Genomic DNA, 27,286 nt, shown 5'->3' with positions numbered 1-27,286 from the left:
AAACCACTGTTTTCAATCGACCTGATGACAGTGCGCCTTTGCTTTTCTAAAAGTTACCATCTCCAAATTCCTGCTTTTGCTTGTGATCATTCCAGCATAAAACTTTTTTTTCTTCTTTTTTACAGACACCCGAAAGAAACGATTTGCCTCACCATAATATTATTTATAATAATTTTGTTGACAAATTTAGACCCGCTGGAAGGTCTCCTTGAACCGCACCTGACTCATTAAGCAGCAGTGATGGAGGAGAAGGAGGCGGTGTGCCGGGGAGTGGAGCTGGCATATGGTGAGCTGAGCGGAGCGCCGCCGCCGCGAGACTGCACAGCTGCCTGTTGTCATGGAGGAGCAAAGATGGCGGTCCTGGCCTATAGCCTGGGCAAACGCGAAATAAATCAACATTTTACCATAAAAAACGCGAAACTGATATCGCTGGTTGCTGTTCTTTTACTCCTCGTGTTTCACGCTGCTTCGCGGTATTACGAAGGTGAGTGCTGCTTTTATTTGATCAACTTAATGTGGATGCGGCCACTGGAAACACTTGACATTGCTACTGGTAGCTAGGTAGCTGCTTGCATGCCAGCGCTTTTCTTAGCTACTGGGCTCCGTGCTTTTGTCACGGGATGCTTTCTAGATGTTAAAGTTATCGCCTGAAAACGTGCGTGCCGCAAATAGGTGGTTTCACGCACTAAGTCTCCAAAGGAAGCGTGAATTTGACCCGACGTTATCCAGCTGGTTAGCTGCTAACACTGCCAATAGCTGTGTTTACATGTTGCTGACGTTCCTGCTGCAAGAAACGCTTTATTGCTGCTGGAAAAGCCCTGGAAAGGTTCGTGGAAGTGTATTTGATCTGCACCTGGAGACCAATGTCATGTAAATACGCCCGACATGGTGTTTAGCTAGCTTCCTGAATAAATGCACTGTCGGTAAGACTGGCCACAAATGTGCCTGTCGCCCTGCTCACAACTTCAAAAACTCTAGATTTGCTGCTTTGTGATAACATTGTAGCTGCACGTTTCTTTGTTCCAGGGCTGTAACTTGCATATGCATAGTGCACTGGATGTATCAGTAAAGGGTTTGCTCATAAATTGGTTGACAAACAGTGACACGTCCTCAGAGCATAGAGTTGGACTATGAATAAATAAAGCAGGCTTATTTACATGTACGTCGTACCTAGGCTGCTCAGTGTGGACGTCACCCACGAAAAGGTTAGGGAGCAGAGTGTTCTGTGAGCAGCTGCTTTGGCTGAGAATGATGTTGCATGCTGGTCTGCCCACCTTTCATGCTCGCCTGTTTCTGTGGATTGATTCAGCTGCAGATGGCTCCATTCATTTTGCGAACAAATGAATAGCTGGAGAGATTTATGCTCGAGCTAGATCGCTGATGGCTTCATTTTGCACTGTGGCCCCTGCCAGAGCCGTGTATTGTATGGTCCTTTTGACAGCACAGAATGAAAAGCCAGGGCACTATTGAGGCAGCAGGTTTCTGTCATAGTCGGAGCGAAACTGTGAGTGAAAGCGAGATCTTGTTTGTTTCGCCTCACCAGAAAGTTCTCTGTGTCTTGCCTCCAGGAGGGGACTCGTGTGAATGGCTGCTGTCCAGAGGACGCTACTTGGGGGAGGATGTATGGCAGCCTTATGGCTGCATGATGCACAAATACAAAAGCATGTGAGTCACACCACCTCTGAAGTTATTACACTGTATGTTTGGGATAAAGATTTAAATGTGTGGCAGTGATGTTGTGAGTTTTTGTCAGTCACTAAGGGTTTGTGGGTAATTTCAACTAAGGACTTTGGGATAAAAGATCACTCATTGACAAATAAAGGACAAAAACATTATTCACTTCAGTAAATAAATGTTTGTTTGTTTGTTTTTATCTGTGCTTGGCCCTCACCAACCTTTTATGTTTTACAGTGAAGCCAAAACCTGCCTCTCTGAAAAGCGGGTAGCCTTTGTTGGCGATTCGCGAATCAGGCAGCTGTTTTACTCCTTCATCAAAATTATCAACCCTGAACGAAAAGAAGAGGGGATTAAGGTAATAATGAGAAACTGCACTGTTCAAGCCCAGGGTTTTTCTCACAATAGTGATGGTACAAGCCAAACAGATCTACAGATATGAGGCACAAAGATATGCTTTAACTCACTCTGCCCATTGCTTCCAGGGAAGTTTATAAACTGACTAAAAATATTTCAACCTCAAAATGGAAGTCTCTCTTCCATCACAGATGGCTCTAAATTCTGACTGATCAAGGCTGCAACTTAAATCTAATTAGAAGAGCAGACTAAGATTCATGCGTACCTATCGTGGCTGCTTTGAAGGCTGTGTGTCTTCCGTCAGCTCTAATAAATAACCAGACCATCAGGACTTCAAAAAAATGCAGTTTGACTAGTCATTCATATTTATGTGGCTTAATTGTGGCTTTTAAAAGCAATAGTTACTTTGCTCCTCCGTACTTCTCTCAAGTCTGATAATTTAACTTCAGACTATCGATTTTATGTTAGAAAAAATCACCCTGCTGACTTGTCAAATAAATAGTCGTTTTTATGAAAAGATGGAAGTACTTTAAAGCTTGATATAGATGGCATTGTGGAAATGCGATGTTTAAAAAGGTTAAAGTCGAGCGGCTTGCACAGAAACTCAACAAGATAAATGAAGCTATGGGATAACCCTATAACTATACAGTACTAACTGTTTTGGTCTCAAGCTGGGACAAAGCATCACTGACTGTATGTCACACTTCCTCTCTGTCTGTCCACTTCCTAACATCTGAAGCATGAGGACATTTCCTTTGAAGACAAGAGCTACTCTATTAAAGTGGTGAGCTATTTATTTATATATATATTCCTGGTTTTAACATGTTCTCGGTTTATGTTTTTTTTTCTTCTAAACACTCTGCCACAAGATTTCTTTTCAAACTTCATCTTTGTGTTTAGGACTTTCTGTGGTACCCCGAGGCAAATAATTCAATGAAGGAACGCTTGATATCATGGACACGTGTGAGTAACGGTAACAAGTGGGGGAAATTGCGAATCAAGTGCCGCTCGTAAACTTAAGTGCGGCGTCTCTTTTGCTTTGCAGGAAGGTTCAGCAAAGCCAGATGTTCTCGTCCTCGGAGCTGCCACGGTAACCTGCGTAAATGCCTGCATGTTTTATATGAGACAAGTGTGACGTGGTGGCTGCCGATAGTTATGTCAGTCCTGACTGTTTATCCATTTACACAGTGGTCCATCAAGTTGCACGGTGGCAGCAGTGAGGCCCTCCAGCAGTACAAAGTCAACTTGACTGCAATCATGGGGCAGCTGGAGAAGCTGGCTGAGCATGGGGAGGTCTACTGGGTGCTGCAAGGTGTGCTCAGCTTCAGCCACTCACACAATACAAGATCTTTTTATGATCATAGACAGGCTTCTAAAGTATGAGGCATGACTGGAAAATATTAAGACTCATTTGGTGTTAACATACAGAGGAATTAATAGTTTCCAATCCGCACACACGCCTAATAAATTTGCAGCTGTACTTCACATCTGTTTGTTAAACATTTTCCATTTTTAACTTTTTGATTGTTAGAATTTACTGCAAACAACAAACAGGCAAAATAAATAAGGTGCCACACTGACATCTCTGAACCTCCTACTTAGCATTTCACACTCAATAGTCATTTCCCACGTTGCACAATGGTTGTTCACTTCATGTTTCCATGCATGGACCCTCTTGATTAAACTCCTTCTGCAGATCCAGTAAATGAAGAGGTGTTAAGTGAGAACAGGAAAATGATCACCAACCAGCAGCTGGAGCTGTACAATGAAGCAGCAGTGGATGTGCTCAACAGCAGCAAGCGTAATGGCAGATCTCGGGTCAGACTGGTGGCTGCTTCCCGTCAGGCTGCGCTGGAAACCATCATCAAGTCAGATGATGGTTTGCATCTGCCTGAGAGCACCAGGAGTGTGGTAAGTTAATTAATGAGTCCAGCTTTAGTGCGGTTATTTTATCGGTATCCTTGATTAGTACCCACTTCCCCTTCACCTCTCCTTTTAACCATCCTGGCAGGGAGCCATGATCCTCATGAACTCTGTGTGCAACAAAATACTGAGGCCCATCGACGGTTCATGCTGTCAGACGTTACGAGCCCCTAACTTGCTCCAGAAACTGTCGGCTCTTTTCTTCCTTGGCTCAGCCGTGGTCATCATGGTCTTCCACATCCTTGGCAACAATCGCCACCGCCGACACGTGCCCCCTGATGTGGAGAGCCTAGAGGAGAAGAAGCCAGCCACTGCAGCTGTTCCCCCCGGCCCAAAAGCACCTTTTCAGGCTCTCTGCAGGATGGGCGTCATCATGGGCTATTTTTACCTTTGTGACAGGGCAGATGTGTTCATGAAAGAGCAGAAGTTTTACACGCACTCCACGTTCTTCATCCCTCTCATCTACATATTTGTACTGGGAGTGTTTTACAGTGACAACAGCAAGGAGGTGAGACGGTGCTTCTCAGTAAAGTTTTGTTTTTGCGTCAAACAGCACAGTATAACAGTCTCTAAATAATCTGACTATTTTATTTTTTTCTTTGCTTCCACGCAGGCAAAATTACTCAACCGAGAACAAACAGACGAGTGGAAAGGCTGGATGCAGCTCGTCATCCTCATCTATCACATATCTGGAGCGAGCGCTGTGAGTCCCAATTATGTCTACAAAAATCAGTTTGAGTCTCCTGCTGTGTATGTTGATGTCTGAAGAGCCTGATGGTTATTTTTCTGTCTTTCAGTTCATCCCAGTGTACATGCATGTGCGGGTGTTGGTGGCAGCGTACCTATTTCAAACTGGCTATGGACACTTTTCGTTTTTTTGGCTCAAAGGAGACTTTGGACTTTACAGAGTGTGCCAGGTTAGGGGTGCTTTCAGTTATACTTTAACTTTATATTCTTATTGACATTTGTTTCTCAGTCATAGCAGACAATCATGCACATGAGGTGTAATAGAGAAGTTCTGTCCATAAAAAGAAAAACAATTGGACGATTTTCCAGTGCGCTGCTATTTTTTTGGGGGGGATCACCTCCGCTCTGATTACATGCATGTGACAACTTTGATGTCTCAGACTTGCACAAACTTACATCAGCTCTCAAACTTTCAAGTAGAGGATCATTATTGGTACTTTGGTCACCCAAAGACCAAACGGCAGTGAAAGAAACCTCAATGTTCAAGACCAAAGGCGGTGCATAAGGACAACAACACGCACCATGACCTTTTCCTCTAGATTCAGACTGTGGTATCCTGCAGGAGAACATTCATCACTCATAATCTGCCTGACACGCCACGCATTGAACACTCACCTACACAAAAACAGTCCTTGTCCTCCACTCCACACTGGCTCCCTGTGACTTTAGATCTCGTCACCAAAATAAAACTTAAGTTGAAGTGTTGGCGTTTCCGCTCTGTGAACAAAATCCAGTGGTCAAAACTAGGGATTCGGTGACTGAGTGATTTTTAAAAATGGCAGCTGTGACAATAACATTATGATTGTTATTACAGAATAATTTGGGTTCAGATAAATAGTGTGATTTTTGGGTATCTGCTTAGGTGTTTGTGTCATATTCATTCACAGGTGCTTTTCCGTCTGAACTTCCTGGTGTTGGTGCTGTGTGTGGTAATGGACCGACCGTACCAGTTCTATTACTTTGTTCCCTTGGTCACATTCTGGTTTGTTGTCATCTACACCACAATGGCTATGTGGCCTCAGATCCTTCAGAAGACGGCTAACAGTAGGTGTCAAATTACTGACCTTTATATACTCCGCTCAGTCGTGTCCTGCACTGTGTGAATAAACACAGTTGATTAATTCATGTCATAAGTGCAAGCAGCAGGGTTGCGTTTCATATGTCTTCCTTGTTGGACAGGTAGTGGCGTCTGGCATTTTGGAGTCTTGGCAAAGTTACTGGGCCTCCTGATGTTCATCTGCTTTTTTGCCTTTTCACAGGTGGGTCAGCTGAAAGCGTTCTTAAGTGTAACTCTACTTTCTTTTAATTGCATATTTAAGTTTAAGAGATGTAAATGGTCACATGTCCTAAGTTGTTCACGCAGCACCATATTGACCACTAAGCTGTGCTATGATTTATTTTATTTTTTAAATCGGATGTTTACTCCATTTTTAAAATGCTACTTGTTTTATGTAATTTCTGTGTTTTGCATTATGACTCCAGGGCGTTTTTGAGCGCGTCTTCTCTGTGTGGCCCATCTCTAAGCTCTTCGAGCTGAATGGCAGCATCCACGAGTGGTGGTTCAGATGGAAGCTGGACCGATTTGTAAGTCAAATGTGTTTCCTCAAGGTGCAGCCAGGCTTTTGTCCACTCGTGCTTCACATGACAGAACACCCCCCCCCCCCCCCCTTTTTTTTTTAAATTTTTATTTTTTTAATATAATATTTGTTACCGAAGTGATAACAAATTTTCTGGCCTTTGCTGTAATCTTTTAATGTGTTGGCACTCCTCTGCAGGCGGTGATACATGGCATGTTATTTGCCTTCATCTATCTGGTGCTGCAGAAGCGTCAGGTACTGTCAGAGGGAAAAGGAGAGACTCTCTTCTCTGCCAAGATTTCCAACTTTCTCCTCTTCCTCTCTGTTGTCTCCTTCATAGTAAGTCTGCATTTCACATATTTTGGGTCTTACCAAAATACCCGTGCTGAGCATTAGTTCTTAATTTAGATCAGTTATCATCTGTTACATAATTCTTCTAATCTAATGCTAAATATTTATTTTTTTAAATTTAGACTTCTTTGTATATTTAAGTAATAAACACAATGTGCAAAAGGGAATGCTTAAAAAGGAGCCATGTTTACTTATGTGACAAAGCCTTGGAAAGTTCTTGTTGTACTAACTGGAGATTACAGTATCAGCTTAACTTACTGGCTGTTTGGAAAAATGTGGCACTTAAAATCTTCTCCACGTCATTCTAGACTTACTCAATATGGGCAAGCAGCTGCAAAACCAAAACCGAGTGCAACGAGATGCATCCCTATATCTCTGTGGTCCAGGTACAGTTTTTATCTGTCCTTATCTTTGTTTCTTTGGCTTTTCACACATGAAGTGTTGGTGCGATCAAGTCTGAAAGTTTCTCTGAGTCCGATTAGTTGTTACTGCTGGAAATCCTGCATTTGATTTTGGGTTAAGAGGTGGCACCTGGAGGCAGGACTGATGACGCTGAGGCTTTAAATGCCTCATTCTCACATTAGCTCAGATGAACAATATACAGAGTTTGTGCTAAAAAGCTGGAAGGTTAAAGACTGTTTAATGTCTGAACTGTTTGGGACATCTGCGCTTTCGCCCACTGTTCTGTGTTGATTGGCTAATTCACATGTTTGGAAACAACCCTGACATCAGAGGCCTGCACTGTGATGTTTCATGCATGTAACTTCAGGGTATATTGCCTCGGAAACCTGTACCACAAACAAGATTAGAGATCATCAGGTGTGAAATCGCTGTCTGCTGACCAATCAGTTCTCTGGAAAATAGCATCACCATTCCTGTGCGCCATCAGTAGAAAGGTCTAAAGTTTTCTAATAGTGTCTAATGTCTTTGCCTTTCTCTGATCAGTAAGAAATATAAATTATTAGAGGCAACTTTATTATTATTTTTTTCTGTTGTCTAATTTTAAATTCATTCTTTTACTTTTATTCTTTACTTGCTCTCAAACATCACTGATGTTGCAGCTGAGAGAATAAAAGCTAAAGGTGTCTTTTTAAAGATTCAATCCTGGATTAACTGACGATCTAGCTTTGTGTCTGACTGCTTATCATGCCTCCCAGTGTAAGGCAAAGTGAATCCAGATAACCTGGATATGATGAGCTTTCTTCGTAGTTTTGGCCCATGTCATCTGAGTCATGAAGTTAAATTTACTACTTAACATGATTTCATGACAGTCTGATATGATTGTGAGACCAAGCCTAATAGCTCACCATGTTATCTACAGTCAATTCACACTGGAAAAGATATGTTTTCTACATATATTGCCACCATTACTATATTTAACCATTCGTCTGTTTACACCACTTTAGTGTTTACAGTTCTTCAACAAGCTTGACCTGCTACTTTTTTAGTGATAAGCATGATTTACCTGTTGTAACGTCACACTTGGATTCCTAAAAATGTCTGTGATCTGTTTTGTGGGCAGATTTTGGCCTTCATTCTCATCAGGAACATTCCTGGCTATGCCCGTTCTATATATAGCTCATTCTTTGCATGGTTTGGAAAGATCTCCTTAGAGGTAAGGTTCTCCTTGCTTTAGAGTCACAGTTAGCAATATAACCCTTAAATAAATCTCCAATCACAAAAGACTAGAGTCTTATGAGAGGTATTTTTTTAAAACCATGCTTTTTGTGTCCCACAGCTTTTCATTTGCCAGTACCACATATGGCTTGCAGCTGACACCAAGGGGATTTTGGTCCTCATCCCAGGAAACCCCTCCCTCAACATTTTGGTTAGCACCTTCATCTTTGTTTGTGTGGCTCATGAGATTTCCCTCATCACCAACGACCTGGCCCAGGTGGTCATCCCCAAAGACAGCATGGCTCTGCTGAAGAGACTGGGGGCCATGGGGATTCTCAGTCTCGTTATACTGCTGGTGTCCAGGGCTGGCCAGCCCACACCTGGCGCCTGATGGACATCTCCTGAGGGGATCTGGGGGAGGGGCGGGAGACCCACTAAGACCCTGCTGAGATTGAAGTGAGGTACAGATGGAAGTCAGGAGGCAGCCTTGTGTTTTAGCTACTGGTGAGACGATGTTGGCAGCGGTGACCCTTGGGAGAACAAAGTCTGTCCGCTGGCCACATTTGAGCAGAGTCCGTACTTTTCTGACTGCTGTGAAAGTCACACACTGAAGAAAAGACAAATTCCCAACAGAGAAGGAGTCACTCCTTTAACAGCAAAGTCAAAATTGTGGGAAAGGAGTTTAAAAAAAAAAAAAAAAAAAACACACAAAAAAAACCAATGAAATGTTTACAATATCTGGTTTCAGGATTTTGGAAATGCAGAATCTAAAAAAACAAAGCACGACGTCCTCATTTTAAGACTCATGCCTGCTGCATTTGGCAGCGTCGCGTCTGTTTAGCCAAACGCTAATAATACGTTTTTGTTACATGCAGAACTTCCTGTAAATCGCTTTGGGAGGGATCACCTGGCACACACTCCGTCCATGTTGTGCAGTAGCAGCTGAAGGAGGGATTTCACTCAGGTGGATCCATAACCTGCATATTCAGATATCTACTCTTTTACAACAAATGCGTTAAATTGTGCTGCATTTTTATCGTCAACATTCGTTGTACAGTATTCCTGGTGACTTCAAACTGCGTCAGATATCTAAATATGAGATATATGGACCAACGACTGGCTCGGATGATCAAAGAGTGACTAGAGTCAGAAAACTTGGAGTGCAATGGTTAATATGTTGGAATATCCTTTGACGTGTTTTTGCTGTGTTTTATTTTTTATTTTTTTTGTGCGTAATTTTGCTGAAAGGCTGTGGTCACCTGCTGTAGCGCTGAAATTCTATGTGACATGTACAGTATTTAATGATTTAAATTAAGTTTATATTTTATACGGTTTTTTGGAGGGAGGGTGGGGCAGGTGGGGGCTGGCTTTGTTTTATTTTATACTCTGCGACTGCTGTTTGTGACGGAAGTGTTCTATAGACAATTTTGTATCCATCCCAGACCCTCATAGACAATTACCTGATGGTGAGGTTGATCCTTTTAGCCGTCTTGTCTCATCTGTAGCTTACTTCCTAGTCTGTGTATATTTGTACAGTAGTGACAGATTTATTTTATACAGCGTTGCTTCCGCAGTAATTTTGGTCTGTTATTGTTTTTTTTAATGTCCATTGAAACATGCCTCATACCTCTGGCAGAAAGTGTACCAAGTTTCACATGCTGTTCTAAGCAAACTGCTGGGTGACAAATTAAAGGAAAACCTTTGACCTGTGCAGAAAGGGGCTGTGGTGGCTCTGAAAGGCTGCAGGGGGGCGCTGTAGATCAACTTGTTTTGAATGACTGCCTTTTAAACCAATGATAAAATTTGTCCCTATGGGAGTGGTTTCTCCCACAAGCAATATGACACCACCACCCCCCCTTATAGTCACCTGAGCTCAACCTAACTTGCATAGCCTGAGAGATTTTAGATTTTTATTTTTTTTCCTTTCCTACTGATCTTTGAAGGATGTGGAGCAAATTCCAAGTACAAGATGATGGAAATTATGTTTACCCAACGCCTCACTAAGACACTTTATTTTTTTTATTTCCATTAAATTGTTACCAATCTGTTTTTCTTGAGGTGCCACAGCCACTGAACTTTGTAGTCAGTGAATGAGTGACTGAAGTGATGTCTTAGTGATGCCTTTTAAACAGACTGTGTGGTGTTTTGTTTTGGGGGTTTTCCCAGTGGCATATACCTACAGTACATCTTCAGATGAAGACTTACATCTGTGATGCAGCTGTGATCATAAACTTCCATGTTTTAGGCACTTTGTATGGGGGGCCACAACCACATCATTTAGAAACCACTAGGTAATGCACTGAGTGAGCTGACATTACTGTTAAGGAAAAATGTCGTACATTTCATCAGGCGGTGTCTGTCCCCTCCTCATCTCCCCCTCACATGTTTGCCAGGACGGCAAACATGTGAGGGGGAGATGATTTTTATTTTAAGATCTGCTTTCCCCCCCCCCCCCCCCCCCCCCCCTTTTTTTTTAAATTTTTTTATTTTATTTACTTGTTGAGGTAATATTCAGCGTTTAACGTTGAGTTTAGCACAGTACCAGTGCACTTACTCAATGCACTTTTCTTTTTTTCTTTTTTTTTTTTTTTTGGCTCAATCAAATGTTGTTTGCAGATTTATGACAATATAACATAAGATGTATTGCAAATGATTTTTTTTATTTCAGCTGCCATCAGGTAGAAAACATTAAGTCATCCTCTATTCATTTATGTAATGTGGGTTCACAGCGGTACAATTTGCGCAAAATGCGCAGCTTTCATCTTTCTTTCTGGTTGTTTGGGTTCTGTTCTCAAACTGGGAGCCAAGTAAATGTTTAATTTTTAACCACTCAGCACCTCACTGTACAGATGAGAATGGCATATAGATGTTTCTATTCTCTTTGGTGTGTTAAGTTTACTGATCTGTATGATGGTTTGGGTTTTTTCTCATCTATTAGTGAACAACCGCGATACAGTAAATTTGGTTAATGTATCGGGCCTTAATTGATCTCTTTGGTTACGTAAAAGCAACAACTATTTATACCCCGTGTAGGGCCTCTTTTGAAATATATTACATGTATTAAAAAAATTGTGATGTCTTAAAAAAATGTGAAATGTATCCATATTATTTATAAATGCCTTTATTCATTAAGAATTAAGTTGTACATTAAGAATATCTTCATAAAAATGTGCTGTTTTGGCTTCTTTTAGTGGATGGAGTGGGAAGGGGGTGTTTTTTCTTGTTTTCCACTGGGACAGAAAGTTATTTTGAAAGAGTTTATTATCATATGACACATTGAACAAATGTTCTAACACATGGCGACGAAAGCATTTCAATATAAAACACCCTTACGCCCCGAGAGGTCCGCTGGGCAAAGCAGTATGACATACAAACATATTAATCACACTTTAAACATTTAAACGGATATTCCAAAATAGTCTAAGTTATCTTTATAATCGGCTAAGCTCTTCGGGTCTTTTTCACACTCACTAGTCAAGGTGCAAGTGCGCAAGTGGACGATAAAATTTTCACTGCTAACACATGCAGGTTGGCACAAATTTTAGGACAAAGGAAGAGGGGCAGCTGCAACACTGGTGCTTCTGGTCATAAATTCAGAGCTTCAGCCACTTTTCTCTCCTCAGGAATACCATTTACCTGGAACACAGTGAAAGCAACAGCTGAACCACAGAGACGTGACAAAACTTCCAGAAATCTAACACTAAATACAGATGTAAGCAGCAATGCTTGGGATCCAAGCAGACTGCACACACTTTGTTAGTGCTTATTGTTCGCTGGTAACTGATGCATGCTATTGACAACTAGGACTGACAGTTTGTACCCTGCCTGGTCCCTTCCTACAGTAGCTGACTTGCAAGCATAATAATTTTATGCTCTGTCTAATTTAAAGGCCTGCAAAAGCATCACAGTTGCAGTTAGTTGCAGGTGTTAAATAGCTTATTAAAGCATGATTTGACATTTAGCAAAATAAAAATGCCTAACTACAATGAGACACTGCACATCACGGTAGACTGATCATGTTTTGAAGTTTATAACCTCAAGATTAACAAAGTCCACAGATGATGCTCACTTAATTTTTGGACAATTGGTCCAGAATTTCAGAGGAGAAATTAGAATTTTACTTCAGACCACTCTCTCAAGAGTAATGTCTTCTGGATTTTGCAACACAACCATTTTTAGCATGGTGAAATAAATATGGAGAAGATGAAAAATCTGAACATTTACAGTTTTTCCTGCAGCTTCTCTGCTTGGATCCCAAATTATCTCAGCTTTAAATCATGAACAGCCGGCAGCACCTACCTCCAGCCTTCGAAATGTTGACATGACATAGTTATCTCCTTTGTTAGCAGTGAACAGAGAGAGGATTCGGTTAGTGCATCATGCAGCTGATACCCGTGCTCACAGGAGGGCGCTCACACGCCAGCGTCACCATTAGTCGGCTCATGCAGCAGATGATAACGGTGCAGTGATGCAGAAGGAACAGACTGAAGTTATAAGAAACTATGAAGCCAAGTGGTTTTATATGGATTCACATTATTGATGCCAGTATAGTCCAAGAACTGAATTTAGTGAGAAGTAATATAAAGGCAAGTGAATTGTAAGTCATTTTTACTGTGAAGGTGCTTAAACCTTCAGAGGCATGCTTTACTGCACTTGAAGTCCTGATGAACATTCGGCAAGAGAGAGTGTGTTACCAATAGCAGACATCCAGGTATGCTGACTCTATGCTATGAGCTGCTGTTAAACATCTGTCATTTCAAAGAATTCCTGGAAATATACTCCTGACATATGTTCCTGAAAGTTCTAATCATTCAGCTGCTTCATATTACAAGACGGCTGTCTTAAGATTCTCACCTGATGGCCGCTGCTGTGGTATCGTAATCTGGTTTTGCAGATTCCTGAAATCATAAACAACAATATTATGCCAAAACATGTTATAAAAATGTTTGGTTTTTTTTTTGTTAGTTTCAAGCCCATTAAGAGAAATCATGGGACAGCTTGAAGCTCTTAAGCTCTAGTTGTACTTTCCAAAGGCCTGACTTGCTTTCTGTAGCTATAGTTGTAAACACCACATAGTTGGAAAGTGCTTGAAACAACATGGCATTGTTCCAACTTTTCCATTTAACACCTATAAGCCTCATATCTGCATCTGCTAATGAGTGTGGGCGTATGTGTGGCTGTACTTAGTCATCCATCCGTCTTATGTTTCCCACCAAATCCCTGAACTCACGCCTGTGTCTGCATCAGCGGCATGCTGGTGGTCTCGTAGTTGTCGGGGTGGATGGGTGGAACCACCTCGCCGCTGACTGGGTTGAAGACGGGCAGCGTAGAGAGCGGCCAGGAGATTTCCCTGTTCTTTGACATGCTCCTCAGTTCCTTGGTGGACTTCTGGATGGAGCTGTGGTGAACCAGCTGGATGCTGGAGGAGGGGAGAAGCAGTGAATTCATATTGCAGCACGTTTCTGTGTCATGGGTAGGGGGTTGTCTCATCAAAGCTTAAGTGATGTGCACTCAAGTTTGTGCATGCACAAACAGAACTATAACATCCAACCTCACCTACTGCTGTTCTTTTTTTCTTTTTTGGGGGTTTGTTTTCCATTTGTTTGAATTAAATTTTAGGTGTAATGCTGAGTACATAGTTCTGATAATCCTACAGCTGGTCATTACATTTTTTTCAGCAGCCCACTGAATGAATGGATGCCAATGCCAACGCACGTATGAGCGTATGAATGGACATGAAACAGCCATGAATGACAACATAAATGACCAAAACTGCAAACCAAAAACAGAGGGAGAGGGAACAGAAATAAAATTTAAAAGAAGAACACAGGAGAGGTAAAACACTTACTCTGGTGTTTGCATGTTTCTTTTTTCCCTAGAAACAAAACAAAATGGATGAATTAAATACTAATATTAATAGGTAAAGCAACATCTGCACACAAGTGAATGAATGGATTGTTGGATAAAGACAAGGTGGACATGATGTGGAACACTGAGTGAAAAAATAAAAAGGGGAGGGGAGGCACACGTCTATCCCAGCCTGTAAACGATGGATGAGGATGACTGATCATCCATGTTGTGGCTATGCTTCAAAACATCAAGATGCAGATGACAAGAGTCACAGAGACCCGAGACAAACAGTGATGAGGAACTTAACTACTGCATGGTAATGACAAGCTGCAGTTAAAGTCCAGATTTCCATTCTTTTTCAGTTATCCTACAGCTAACTGAGCTTTTCAGGCTTATTTTTGTTGTCTCTCATATGGTTCTCGTACACTTTTGGCTGCTTATTGGGGTATTTGGTGCAAAATTTGCATAGAAATGTTAAGACCGAGCACACTTACACCCCTTCCCGCCTGCAGCACATAGTGTAGCCAAGGATGAAGAAGAGAACTAGCGCCACGGCGGAGGGAACAGCCAACGTGACGAGGAAGTCGGAAAAGTAGTCCCGGCTTTTCAGAGACTCAGACGGGGGTTTGTACTCCCCGAATTCGGGCAGGATCCCTGTTCCGGGTTCGGGACGTGTAACGTAAACTGGGACTACTTTGTTGATGTCAACCTTAAAAGAAAAAAAAAAAACAAAGACGTAAAGATCAATTAGAGGTTGCATACTTTTAGTGCATTTTAATGCATTTTTAGTGAATTTGTTGGAACGCATCCTCACCAGAGAAATCTTACACCAGTCGATGTGAAACTGAGCTCGGAACTTCTTGTCACAGCTGATGACGGGCTCCATCTCCTGACTGCAGCGCAGCTGGTTATGTGGGCTTTCCACCTCCCGCAGGCACGACGAGAAGGGAACATCAGCACCGACCATCACATAGACGCTAGAGGAGAGAAGAGAAGAAGAAGATGGAGTCTAATTTTACAAGTTTATGCTGAGGTTTGTAATAATCAAGTGTTCTCTCCTGCTGAGTGCTCTGCTAGAGCTAGCTTTCAAGTTCCAGCGTAAATCTTTGATGAACAACTTATGGCAGCTCATGTTGGCTATTCCCATCTGAGTTAAAGGAACTGACAGCATATCGGTGTAGACGGCTACGTGCTTTCATCTAATTTACAGAAAACTGAGGATCCCCAAAGCCCCAATTAAATTAATGTTAACATAATGTGAGTGGGCTGAAAATACTGTTGATTTGTTTGATTTAGAGAGGTGAAGAGGTCACTCATGGAGAGATTTGGCACAGACGAGCTGAACCGAGTAGAGCTAAATCTTATCCTTGAATCCTTGTAAAGGAAAATATGTAAGTAGGGGATTACTTAAAAAAAAAAAAAAAATCACAAATGTTTTCTGTTTCTGCTCAGATGAGACCCACGTCCAGATCCTCACCCTTCTTTTAAGTTGTTAATAGGTAGCGGCACCCGGCCACCGCGGTCCAGTGCCGATGTAATGTTGATGGCATTCAGCCGCTCGGGCTGCCAAACGTTCTTCACCGCTCCCAGGAAGTCTCCCAGCACCTCACTGGCCAGCATCTCCTCCACATTCATATTTTTGATGTAGAACTCTGCTTGGTAAGGCAGGGGGAACTCTGTGCATAGAGACAAAGACACAGTCAGAGAGACAGAGAGAAAGACTTAAAGAGGTTAAAGGCAGCAGGCTGAGGTAACAGTAGCTGACACTGATTTTTACCAGTCTGTCCACCGGACACTGCTTTGCCTGCGCTGCCTTGTTATGACTCTGCTTCCTTCGGGGGCCAGATGGCAGATGACATCACAGCACAGGGAGAGTGATGTTACATTAGCAGTTTGAACAGCTGCTGAGCGTTCCCCCTGACTCAGTTCATACTGTACTGCCTGTACTGTGATGGGTCAATATGGCAGTGAGCAAATCTACAGAAGCGCAGGTGCAGAGATGCTCTCCACAGCAATACAATGAAAACTCAAACTGAGGTAGGATTGTGTGGGGTTTTCACCATGACTGACTGAAGTGGACACTTCACTAGAACTATACAGTCCTTCAAGTATCCTTTCAAGACATTATGATCTTATTAGGGCTGCCACAAACGATTATTTTGATAGTCAACTAGTCACCGATTATTTTTGCGATTAATCGACTAATCAGATCATGCATCCATTGGACGTACCAGCAGCATCTGCTCTTATATAACTATCATTAGCTTACAGCGTTAAGTGTTTAAGGTATGTGCTAACTAAAAATAAAGACAAGATGATAGTTTATTAAATTTTAATGAAATTTGCAGATTGTTTCAGTGAAGTTTAATAAACTCCTTGCTATCTAAAATATAACAGGACACCGGAGTATATTCTCAAGCATCTCACACTTCTGATAATCAGTTGTCTGCTTGACGTTTATTCAGCTGTGTAAAAACTATAACTTTAATATCAGCCAAACCGATTTACTCAGGAACAAATAAAATACTAAAAAAAGCCAAACAATAACATTTGTAAGTTATCTAAGTGACTTATATATGTTTAACCTGAGTAGCGAAAGATGGCGGTGGGTTTGAAAACTATTTGCCGGGTGTCCGGTGTTCTCACGGGCTCTAGTGAGCCCTGCCCCCGGCTAGCTATCGAGCTAGTGGGTAACTGACGTCTCCGAAAACGTCAGAGCGCTTTTGCAAATATGTGGCGTCTTGATAAACTGAGCAGATATTTGAGGTTTACACAGCTACATTCTCGCCTGAAAATATGCTAAACGTTTATTTTGTGACCCAGAAAGAATAATAAGAGTAATATTAAAACTAACTAGCTGCCGCCATTGTTGGAAACTGAGCTGGGCTGCGCTATGAATTCTGGGACACAGCTTCTTCTTCTTCGGGCTTTAGCGGCACCTGGCATCCTAGTACATGCAGTGCTGCCATCTTCTGTTTCAGTCCGTTATTACACTTTTAAATCCTGCTACTTATTCCTGCGTCTTTTGGGATCTTACAAAGCTTCAAACAACGCATCGACTATTAAATCAGTCGTCGACGATTTTGATAGTCGACGTAATTGTGACTGGTCGACTAATCGTGGCAGCCCTAGATCGTATCGCATAACCTTCATCTGCAGATTTTGACAAGTTGACATGAAATTGACTTATCTTATTAAAGCTTCAGAACAGCTACTCAGTGCAGTGATGTTACTTTAACGTCTGCTGTATTTACATTCCAAGACCAACGATGAACTTTTGGTTATGCTTGATAAAAGTAATCAAAGACAACATTTTCTCTTAAGGGAAGCTCATTACACAGTCCAAGTACTGAGTGTGCTTCCAGGATTTAATCAGCGAAGCTGCGCAATCTGATCTCAGTTTGCTCTAAGCTCTTATGTACAAGTTCTTCTTACCTTCTGCAGCCTTGATGTTTATGACCAAGTTGTGCCGCGCTGTCTCAAAAGTGCGCCTGTTATAGGCAGTAATCTGTAGGACACAGAGGTGAAAGTTTAAGCCCAGATCAGTCCAGCTTATAAGGCAGCAGTTCTCCAGACAAGGCTGAGCTCGATACACGACCCAGGTTCTGTACCCAGCTGAGGCGCCGTTGAACACTTTAAGCCTTTTGGGAAAAGAATTTGTACAGTAGCTTATGGGAAAGCATAACAAGTATAAAGGAATTTAAGTCTAGCATCTGCAAGAGTAACATAGTACTACGTCGCTTCCAAACACATATGCAAATCAGCTGGGCTCAGTGAAATAAATTCCAACTCATCCTTGGACTACAACTTGACAGATTTCATTGAATGTTTTAAATTTACTTAAGACTTTTGGCACAAAAACAAGCAGTCACTTTCCATAGTTGAAATAAGCAGCAGCACAAATTACTTAATCTCCACTCTTTTCACTTTGAAAGCAGTCCAACCACCCACCTCTATGACAGTGGGCTTGCCAATGTGCTCTGCAGTGGGAGAACCATAGAGCACTCCGTCACTATGTGGGGTCCTTTGGATATATCGTAGCCAGCCCGGCCTGTCGGGGTAGCCCTTCAGGTTGGTGTTGAAAGTGATCGGATCGTTGCTGGGGTCACCTGCAGACAGAGCAGAGGAACAGTAAGGGGGCCAATAACGTGCGTTATGAAATAAGCAGCGCTCTATGGAGTTTATATGCAATCACCACCTCTACAAATGTTTCAGATGTATTTAGATATTCAGATATATTGATGATATACTATACAAACATGATAATAACATGTTTTTGATCACAGTGTGAATGTGACAGCGTTATACCTGATTTTGGGTAAGGAGGAAACTCTCCTTTGAAATACTCCCTCTCCAGAACGTGGACGAACAACACGCCTGCAGACGGGTAGACATTACGGTCTGCGTGCGACCTCGACAGGATGGTGACCACTGAAACACACATTTTAAAGACAACAGAAGTAAGCAGAACATTTCCTGTATGCGTACTATTCATCAATAAAGTGGACCTTGGTGCTTTTTCATATTTTGGTACACACAATAAACACTATGTCCAAATGTTTTTGTGTAGACTGTCATATCTATTTTATTTATAGCCTTAACCAATTTAAAGTCCACTTTAATGTCCTGCCAGCAACAGCAAATGGAAAAAAAGAGAAAATGTTAAACTAGTTTAAACGTGAAATCAATAAGTGTTTGCGGTGATCTATTCTATCTGTTTCTCTTGCCTGGCATCTGCATTCTTGTAAAGGTAGAAGCATTCACTTCCCACAAACGTCAACAAGTGTGAAGAGAAAAACTCAGATTATTGCTCAGACAGACTACAGCTCTGTAAATAAGAAGCGCTTGACAAAACCAGTTAAAGAAAGGGAAAGCGTCTGAGGTACTGTGAGTGAAAGCAGCAGTAATGACAGTCACTCATATTGTACAGAGTTCTTTTAACGCCCTCCCCCCCACTTGATCTCCATTGTGCTGTCTTTTTAGCCCCCGCTCCGTTTCAAACACAAACATTTAGTCTTTATTTGTGAAGGGCATCACTAGGGAAATGGTAGCCCCTTAACAAAAATTTACACAATGTAAGACCGGGGGTGATTTACCCATTTCTCTCCCTCTCTCTCTCCCTCCTTTTGTGTCTTTCTCTTTCATTACTTCCTCCTCTCTTGCTTCATCTTTTTTTGCTTGTGTACAGCACGGCTTTTTTTTTAGCACAGTTTTCTTTTTTTCCCTCTCTCGCTCTCTCTTTCCGTTCTCGATTTTTGCCTTCTCTGTGCCACAGTGGGTGGGAACTCAATTTTTAATCACCATGGGAGACTGAGGCCGAGTGTATGAGGAAGAAGAAGAGGGGGAGGAGGGCTTGCAAAGACGAAGGAAGGGAGACTGGACTGGAGATCTGTGCTATGAAGTGCCAGAGAGGGAGAGAGAGAGGGGGTTTGAACTGTTCTTGCCCGTGGACATACAACTCCAGACACATTAAGCAACTAGGTAAAAGCCTGGGTAAAGTCTCTATGTACATATGTGCCTTCCCACGGGCAAAGAGTGGCTGGTTTTCCCAAGTTTTACAACCCTTTCTAATCTGCTAATCAACCCAGCATTTTCTATCATTAGCATCATAATATTAAGTACTCTTCTCCTTCTACACTGAACACAGGCTGACTTTCAAGGAGAATGCACTGAAGAGAGTAATATCAGGATTTACATTTTAATTCATGTCAATGAGAAGGGGAAGTGAGCATTAGATGCAGTTAATTAATAAACCCTCAGCATCTACAAGTACACCAGTGAGACACTGCAACTCTAAAGACATAAAACAGTCCCACATGTATGTTAAACCCTCCTACAGCTGTGGTCAGTGACAGAGATGCTGAACTGACCATGTGTCTACAGCCCCCAAGGGCTCAGTCACGGCAAGATACAATCAATAGCATTTAGCGGCTGCTAAATGTGGTGTTAGATGAACAACCTGAGGTCGTATCCACCACATCTCTTTTCAAGAAAACCACCTGGGCATGACTAATCTGTGCGATGGCTCTTCTCACCGCAACCGCTGCACCCATCGCATTAGGATCTGGGTTAGTCTGAGACCAAAAATAAACCATCATTCAGTCTCAGCAGACCGCTTACTCGCTGATGACTTCGGTCGATCCTCAAAGCTGAATGCACGCCCTCGGATTCTATTATGTGACACATTGGGCCTCATTAATTCTCCGCCACACAAAGGACCACTTTCAGACCATGCCGGTCAAGGTCAAATCCTGGCTACACTGCTTTAGTCCGAGCCCAAAACTGGATGTGCTGTGAACATTTGCAAGAGATTCGGAGATGGGAGATGTAGGACATTCGAACAGCCTCAAGAAAAAAACGAAGTGTTTTAACCTACTGATATTAAACCTTTTCATCCAACAACAAAGATTTAGGGATGAAGACAATTTTATTTTTTAGTCAGTGAAGCTTAAGTATGTTTCAATGCAGCAGCTTCCACTTATGGCTCAGCCAGTGTAAGTAGAGATCACTAACTAAGCTACACCGAGGATTTGCTAATAGCATCAGATCTGCTTATTTGCAGCAGGATGACTTTCTGCCAGGCCTTCTCGAGTTGATGACCAGCAGCACTTCCACCGTACACCAATACATCACCAATTTAAGGTTAATGGTAAACTGTCCACTGCATAATAACCCAGCAGTTTCAGTTGGAGGACAAAGGTAGTGAGGCAAGATGTGCATGACAACACATATAAGAAGCTAGATTTCCCCAACAACAGAAATGTTGCACTACCGTCTATATTCTCTATGAATTGCTTAAAATCATTCAAACACTGCTTTTTAATTTTTTAACCCACATGCCATCATACCATAGTAGATGCTTGACAGGCCTTAGGGGTGGTGGAAATAACTAACCAACTTTATGATTTTCTGGGCTGACCTTAGACTGGGATAATGTCACGACTGACATTGGATTAGTTAAAAATGCCATTGGCAACGTGAAGAAAAGTAAACCTCCCTCCTTCAATTGGCTCCAGCTAACTGAGGCCTCAAACTAGATGAGAGACAACAGAAGGATGTCCTTTAGTTCTGCTGAGTCAGCTTCATGTGCACATGTAGTCTGGGTCATGAGGAATGCATGTGCTCCTTTGGTGTTTAGCAGGGAAGCCCAGAAAACAAGGATCGCTACTGTTGTAGTATTCTGCCAACAGAGTCTGAGAATCGACCTGTTCTCAGACATGGAAGTGAAAGTCGCTGCTGGTGTCACAACAAGCAGAAGTCAACGGATAAAGACAAGGGCGGGCAAGAAACCACCGGTTCCATCCTCTCGCGCTCAATAAATGTAAGTAAATAAAAAATGTATCTACAGTGCTCATTAGCTTTAAAACAGTGCTGCAAAGTATCGACATCACGTTAAGCAGAATAAATATTGCTTTCTGTAATAGTTAATGATTTAGGAGGAATTCTAATTCTAGCAAGGACAAGGTTTAGATGACGTTCAAATTCATTAAAGTGCAGCTACAGCAGAAGAAAGTGGGCCAAGTCTGGGGGCCAGCAGACAACTCAAAACAATAATGCCAGTATTAATGGGGAACCAGCTGAGCGTGTCACTGTGTTATGACCGAGGGGAGGGGGACAGCGGGTCAACACATGACGTGCACCACTGCACACACCCACTCACCGTCTCTGGACACGGCTGCTCTCTGCTTCAAGGCCACGGATTGCTCCACACGGACATTTCTCCCGTGTAAAGCGCTGTGTTTCGTGTCATAGGCATGCACAGTGCAAACTACTGGATCAATGGATAAAAGCATGAATGGAACAAGTTTCTTTTTTTTTAGCAGCAATTTAAACAACAACACCCAGTTTTTAAAGCACTCTGACAAAAATCTGATTCAGTCTGTTGCACCCGTCCAACATTAATTAAAGCCTGTTGTCATAGTTATTGTTTTAGAGGAGTTTGAAATGTTTTCTAAAATATTAACGTAGGCGTTTTTCACAAAATGTTAAAACCAATCTAGACAAAGTGCAAAACAAAATGTAAGCATATTGACTTGACAACAAATACTGCACTACAGACTGCCGCATTTATATCAAGCAATTTGCCAGGCTGAATTTAATGTGGCTTGTTGGAGAGGTGGCATATGGTCAGAGAAGAAGCCACTAGATTTCAGTGCAGATCCTGACACTATCTTGAAAATTGCACAACAGGACAATAGCCTTTGTGAAGGATTAGCTCTCAGTTTGAAAGCCCTTCCGCTTTCAAACTCAATAGCACTTCTCTATTTATGAGTATTAGGTCTCTGTGTATAAAGCTATAGTGTGTTTTGACTGTGGAGTAAAATATCCCACTCTCTTCATGTTAGTTAACACTATAGTAACAGTGCTGTGAATGGGCCCCTTAATTTTGACGTTTTATCAAAGCCTGAAAAAACAAACTGGTCAACAAGTGTTTTGCTACTGGGATTCTTTTGCCTGCACTTTAACAAATTCTACTTGCTATTTTCCAAATCTGAAAACTGTTTTCATGTGGAATGTCTCATTTCCTTGTTTTAGTTATAATATCGCAAGTATTTGACAACTAGAGACAACTGGACTGAAAAGATTTGGTTTCAAGAAAAGTGAAGCCAAAATTAAGGAAGGTGTTTTTGTCTGTCCTGAAATCCATCAACTGGTGCTTGAGGATGGGTTCAAAAGGAAGCAAGCATGGGAAGCATTCATCCAGGTTGTTAAGAATTTTCTATTACATTACATTCTCATCCTGACAAAATCCATGTGATGTTGTCGGTAAAAATCCTCCCTCTCTTTTTCAATGCTTTCGCCTTTCATAACTACATGGGAATCTGCCCGGCCCGGGACCCACCACCAGTCCCCTCTGAGTGCTTTCCCAAACCGCAGTCTCAATACATGCTCATGCCATGTGCCATTACCCTGACATATGCCCCGTGGCAGCTGGGACAGGCTGGATGGATGGATATTAAAATTGTCATCATCAGGGTTAAAAAAAAAAAAAAGCAAAATAAAGAGCTGGTCTTAAGTTCCCAGTAGCAAAAAGAATGACGTATATATGCAGACCAGTGTTATAGCAGTAAACTGGGGCACTGAGATGACATTATCCATTACTCAGCACTTCTTTTGATAACTAATTGTTATCAAAAGGCACTTTTTAACAACATTTGCTGATTCCAGGCTATACTGATATGGAAATCTAATGTATATGTTTCTTTTAAGATTGTAACCACAATAATATCTCAGGCTTAGGTCAGTGATTGAACCTTACATCTTTCATGGAGGTGGGACTCATTGCAGAGACTGTATAGGCTATTAGTACCTAATAAAGTGGCAGCTATGAGTGTGCAGACTTTTAGGAGCAGTGTATTGAAATAAACGAACCTATTCCCTACATTAAATTTTGGATAACCTGAGCTGCTAAACTATCAGGAGCTAGGTAATTAGGCATTCATAACACACCTGTTCTACATAAACCAGGCCTGCGCTAAGAGGGGGAAAAGGCTGAAATAACGACCGACAAGAAACACAGCTAGCAAGAGAAACGTTGTTACTAACAGCTGGAAATGTAAGGTACCGTAGAGAACACAATTTGTCACTAAGTGCACTGTGAAAACCCATAACGTGTAACGGTCTAGCTGTCAAATTGGTAGCCATTTTTTCCTCTTGTCTCCTCCTCAGCCTCTTGGGAAAAAAAATGCTCAACGGCAGCTAGCTAACTGGCTAGCTAACTAGCTCGGATACTTCACCAGAGCCGAACCGTTTTCAAAGATGTCGGGATATTTCCCGAGTTCAGTCGATACGTACCCGTACCAAGCCATACCGCGACAGCTGCGGCGGACATGGTGCAAATCATCTCCCCGAATCTTTACATTAAACAGGACCGCTTTGTCTAATCGCCACTGGGTTTGACAGCCATAATAATAAGCATCCTGCAGCATTCCTCCCTCCGCCTCCTCCTGCCTTCACTGGAAAACACAGCAGGACCGCTCATTGGCTGAACATCTGGATGGAAAAACATGGTAAAACATGATGGGAATCGGAATATAGGAGCGCCACGCCTTTACCAAATGTTTCTGTGTGATGCTCTCGGAACGGTTAGATTATATCTGGCTGCTTGCAAGGAGTGGCTGCCTCTGTGTGCGTGTGTGTGCTTTGCTGTTTATCTGTCTGCTTCTTGTATTCAGACTGATGGGATTTGTCATAATAAAGCATTCCTCCCACTAAAAGCCACAGTTTTTAGTGTTTTGGGGGGGTTGATTTATTCTTGGATCAGGACTTGCAAACACAGATACACCCTCTTAAAAACATGCAAGTCACCTCAGCAGTGCTTGACCTCCTGTGCACAGCTGTAAGCAGCAGAGGCATGTTTGGAAAGTCCTGCTCCAATCTGTCCAGCCTCCCCCCCTGCAGAGACAGTCCAAGCAGACAGATGGTCATGTTTTGGCCCCCTTGGCTCCCAATCACATCTACTAAAGGAGCCTTAATTCAACCCCCCCACGCTTCCCTTGATGTCAGCTCCCACTGAGAGGGCACTTTGATATTGCAGAATAGCCTCCTAATTCTGGCTAACATACTAGCAGTGGTCACTGGGATGCTTCTTGATTGATAAATTCGTATTTGTGACTGGATTCTTGGCTTTCTCAGTGGCGATAGACATGATGCCATCCATCCTCTGTGTTCTGCAGTTCCTGGCTGTTTTCTTCTTCCACCCTTCCCTTTTATCCCCTTAAGATTATTTTTAGGTTGCTTAGCAACATCTTCTCATAGCCAGTGTTTGGACTGGGTATGAATGTATCACAACAACCACTATAGGTCTGTGGATGTACGATGATGCTTAGAAATGGAGGAAAGCGCAGAATTTGTGACTTGGAGAGAAGCTAAGGCCCCAGTGTGTCTAATTTGATACGGACTTAGACTGATTTCTGTCCAATCCGGTTCTTTTTGGTAGCAGTGAACATCAGTTTAAATTGTAATTGTCCTCAATTGGCTTGTTTTGAACAGTGGGGTGGGGGGGGGGGGGGGGGGGATGCAAAATCCTCTCGTCAGCAGTGGTGGGTGTTTAGTAAATGTATGCACTGCATAGACTGTGTTTCTTGCAGTAATGCCAAAGCATAAGACTTGTTTTTAATGCACTTTCTAAATTCAAAACTGATGTAGGCCTATTGAAAATTCATCTGAAGTGTGAAGTGTCCCAAATCAACTTATAACAGTTCATGTTCTAATCTGCGACTCACATTTGTATTAACCGAGTATGGTTTGGTTAAATGTTGACTGAACAAGCAAATGTTTTTCCTCAGAAGGCCTCATCCAAATTCGCACACAGCTTGTGCTTTCATAAAGTTAGAAGAAACAATGCTGTCTATTATAACATAACAACAGCAATTATGTAACTTGGTGCTGTTTGTAAAAATAATCACACATTTGGATGTTTACAAAGCTTCCTTTTCTCTAGCGCTTCATCACATGAATTAAGTCCTGTGCTTTTGGTGGGGTCTGTTGACTGAATGCAACCCAGGCAGATAGTTTTTCTTTTTTTTTTACTCTGATCTTCTTTAATGGGGCTTAAAAAAATGAATGCTCAGGAATTAATTGAGGAGAGAGATGACTAACTAAAGAGATCATTGCAATTTTAATGTAGTTCCTCATGGTGGATGTGTGAGATGGCACTCAGAGCTGTTTGATTAAACTGCCCCCTTATACATTTCTCCAGTCAGACTTAAAAGCTGCATGTGTATTTATAGTAATACAAGCGATGGACAAAACAGTTTAAGGGTTTCTTCAAATTCTGCCATCAGACTGAACTTTGAGTGAAATCCAACTTTACTTGTTTTTGTTTGTTTGTTTGTTTGTTTCTCTAAACTTAAACCAGGTAAACTCCTCAAGGCCACTTTCTGGTCCTCGAACCACATTTTGGAAACCCTTATTTGAACGCGCATCACACAGTCAGAGTGGTCCTTGACCCTCTCTACCCCACCCAAATCCCACTGATGAACCAGCGAAGTTACAGTTGCTGTGTGTTGGTATTTATGCCAGACTGCAGCTCGCTGAAACCCCCTCCGCGCAGCAGATTATCGGACCAAACCATTGCTGCGCTTCAGGTTTTAACACCTGTCACATGAGGCTTTACATTCGCAAATCGCCGGCTATCGCTGCAGCTAAGCGAGTTCAGTTTGCCACACTGCAGACGGACATCGGACTCTGCCGTCCTGCAAATGCTGCCACAGTGCAGCTCTCAGTGAGATGAGCTTCCCAAATTGCACCGACACCCCCATTGTGCGACTGGCAGCATCACCCACTGCCTGCAATGCAATGGCGTTATAGCGGCTCTAGTTATGTCCAAACGTTTCTAGTGGCGATTCCGCTCCGGGCTGGCTTTTTACGGGCTCGGAATAGAAATGTTATTTTCGATAGCTTTTGCAAGCAGACCATCCGCATTTCTCGCAAGTTTCCCCTCTGGATTACAGTTTATGTGTGCGGCGCGTCCAGCGAAGCCGGAGCCATGAATGTAAGTCTGACTCTTTTGTTTTTGTAACAGTGAAGCAACCTCGATGTTATCTGAGGTTAACTTGTGTTTATTTTGCAATTATTGAGAAAGGTTAGAGGTTGATGTCGCGGAAATTTGCAGTTGGAAGAATGTAAATAAATACGCGTGAAACGGTGTCAGAAGGGGGGGAACCTGAGCTGTCATGTACTGTGCGGTGTGGCTGATGTGCGCCTGTTTGTCTGATCCCACTGACACCGATCCCAATGTTCACAAGCCTCAATTTATATTTCACCTCTCACGTTATCGTCCTCATTATCTTCCTGCGTAAAATCCTCAGAGGGTGCAAAGCACAAGATGATCCCCAAGTTCAGATTAATTATTGTTGTTGTTAATATTTTTAACGCAAGCATTTCACATAGGTGTTAACACTGAGCTGCAAGAGTCCAGCATAGTGAATATTAAATATTGAGCCAGGACGTTTAGTTTTCAGGCACCGCTGCTGTTGCTGATGCATCTATAGCATCCAGGCTGCGGGTTACAGCACAACTTAGGTTAATGGATTCTGTGTCCCAGATGGACCTTATTTTTTTATTTAATAATGTATTTTTATCCCAGCTTTACTGTGTCATGTTTCATTTCACTCTCTGTGGCGTGCATTTCCAAAAAGGATTAAACATTAACGGATGTAGGTGTATATTTAACTCCTACCAGCCGA

The 27,286-nt window shown here is 42.2% G+C and overlaps 3 protein-coding genes across 10 annotated transcripts in view; 2 read left to right on the top strand and 1 right to left on the bottom strand.

Annotated features, from left to right (window-relative positions):
- Positions 1-32: 32 nt before the first annotated feature.
- casd1 (CAS1 domain containing 1) lies at positions 33-10,097 on the top strand. 2 transcript variants are annotated; one of them, XM_080862618.1, is made up of 18 exons: positions 33-484; positions 1,569-1,665; positions 1,912-2,032; positions 2,771-2,815; positions 2,932-2,994; positions 3,077-3,121; positions 3,220-3,343; positions 3,728-3,942; positions 4,043-4,462; positions 4,568-4,657; positions 4,752-4,871; positions 5,589-5,749; positions 5,885-5,960; positions 6,184-6,285; positions 6,477-6,617; positions 6,938-7,015; positions 8,152-8,244; positions 8,368-10,097. In XM_080862618.1, exons 1-18 carry the CDS (start codon positions 241-243, stop codon positions 8,635-8,637), a joined length of 2,505 nt encoding a protein of 834 aa, XP_080718744.1. In that variant the 5' UTR covers positions 33-240; the 3' UTR covers positions 8,638-10,097. The 2 variants fall into 2 exon arrangements, with proteins under 2 accessions (XP_080718744.1, XP_080718745.1); XM_080862619.1 differs by having other exon boundaries at positions 345-484; positions 1,544-1,665.
- Positions 10,098-11,489: 1,392 nt separating this feature from the next.
- sgce (sarcoglycan, epsilon) lies at positions 11,490-24,077 on the bottom strand. 3 transcript variants are annotated; one of them, XM_080862497.1, is made up of 12 exons: positions 23,892-24,077; positions 18,405-18,527; positions 18,048-18,205; positions 17,532-17,604; positions 15,574-15,772; positions 14,911-15,073; positions 14,591-14,805; positions 14,095-14,121; positions 13,477-13,665; positions 13,101-13,144; positions 12,546-12,583; positions 11,490-11,882 (listed from the first exon to the last, which is right to left on the bottom strand). In XM_080862497.1, the coding sequence occupies exons 1-12, from the start codon at positions 23,938-23,940 to the stop codon at positions 11,832-11,834; spliced, it is 1,329 nt and encodes a 442-aa protein (XP_080718623.1). In that variant the 5' UTR covers positions 23,941-24,077; the 3' UTR covers positions 11,490-11,831. The 3 variants fall into 3 exon arrangements, with proteins under 3 accessions (XP_080718623.1, XP_080718625.1, XP_080718624.1); XM_080862499.1 differs by lacking the exon at positions 12,546-12,583; XM_080862498.1 differs by lacking the exon at positions 14,095-14,121.
- Positions 21,105-27,286, top strand: part of ppp1r9a (protein phosphatase 1, regulatory subunit 9A) — a 53,578-nt gene continuing 47,396 nt past the window's right edge. Inside the window, exon 1 of one of the 5 annotated variants that reach the window (XM_080862493.1) lies at positions 21,105-21,417. The gene's annotated coding sequence lies outside the window, so the exon portion shown is untranslated. Of the gene's footprint in view, positions 21,418-23,359; positions 23,653-26,083; positions 26,593-27,286 lie in introns of those variants that run through there. The other 4 variants (XM_080862494.1, XM_080862495.1, XM_080862492.1 and 1 more) reach the window with 4 other exon arrangements.

This window comes from Rhamphochromis sp. 'chilingali', assembly GCF_963969265.1.
Source record: "Rhamphochromis sp. 'chilingali' genome assembly, chromosome: 17".
NCBI lineage: Eukaryota > Metazoa > Chordata > Actinopteri > Cichliformes > Cichlidae > Rhamphochromis > Rhamphochromis sp. 'chilingali'.
This window is presented reverse-complemented; position numbering and strand designations above follow the sequence as displayed.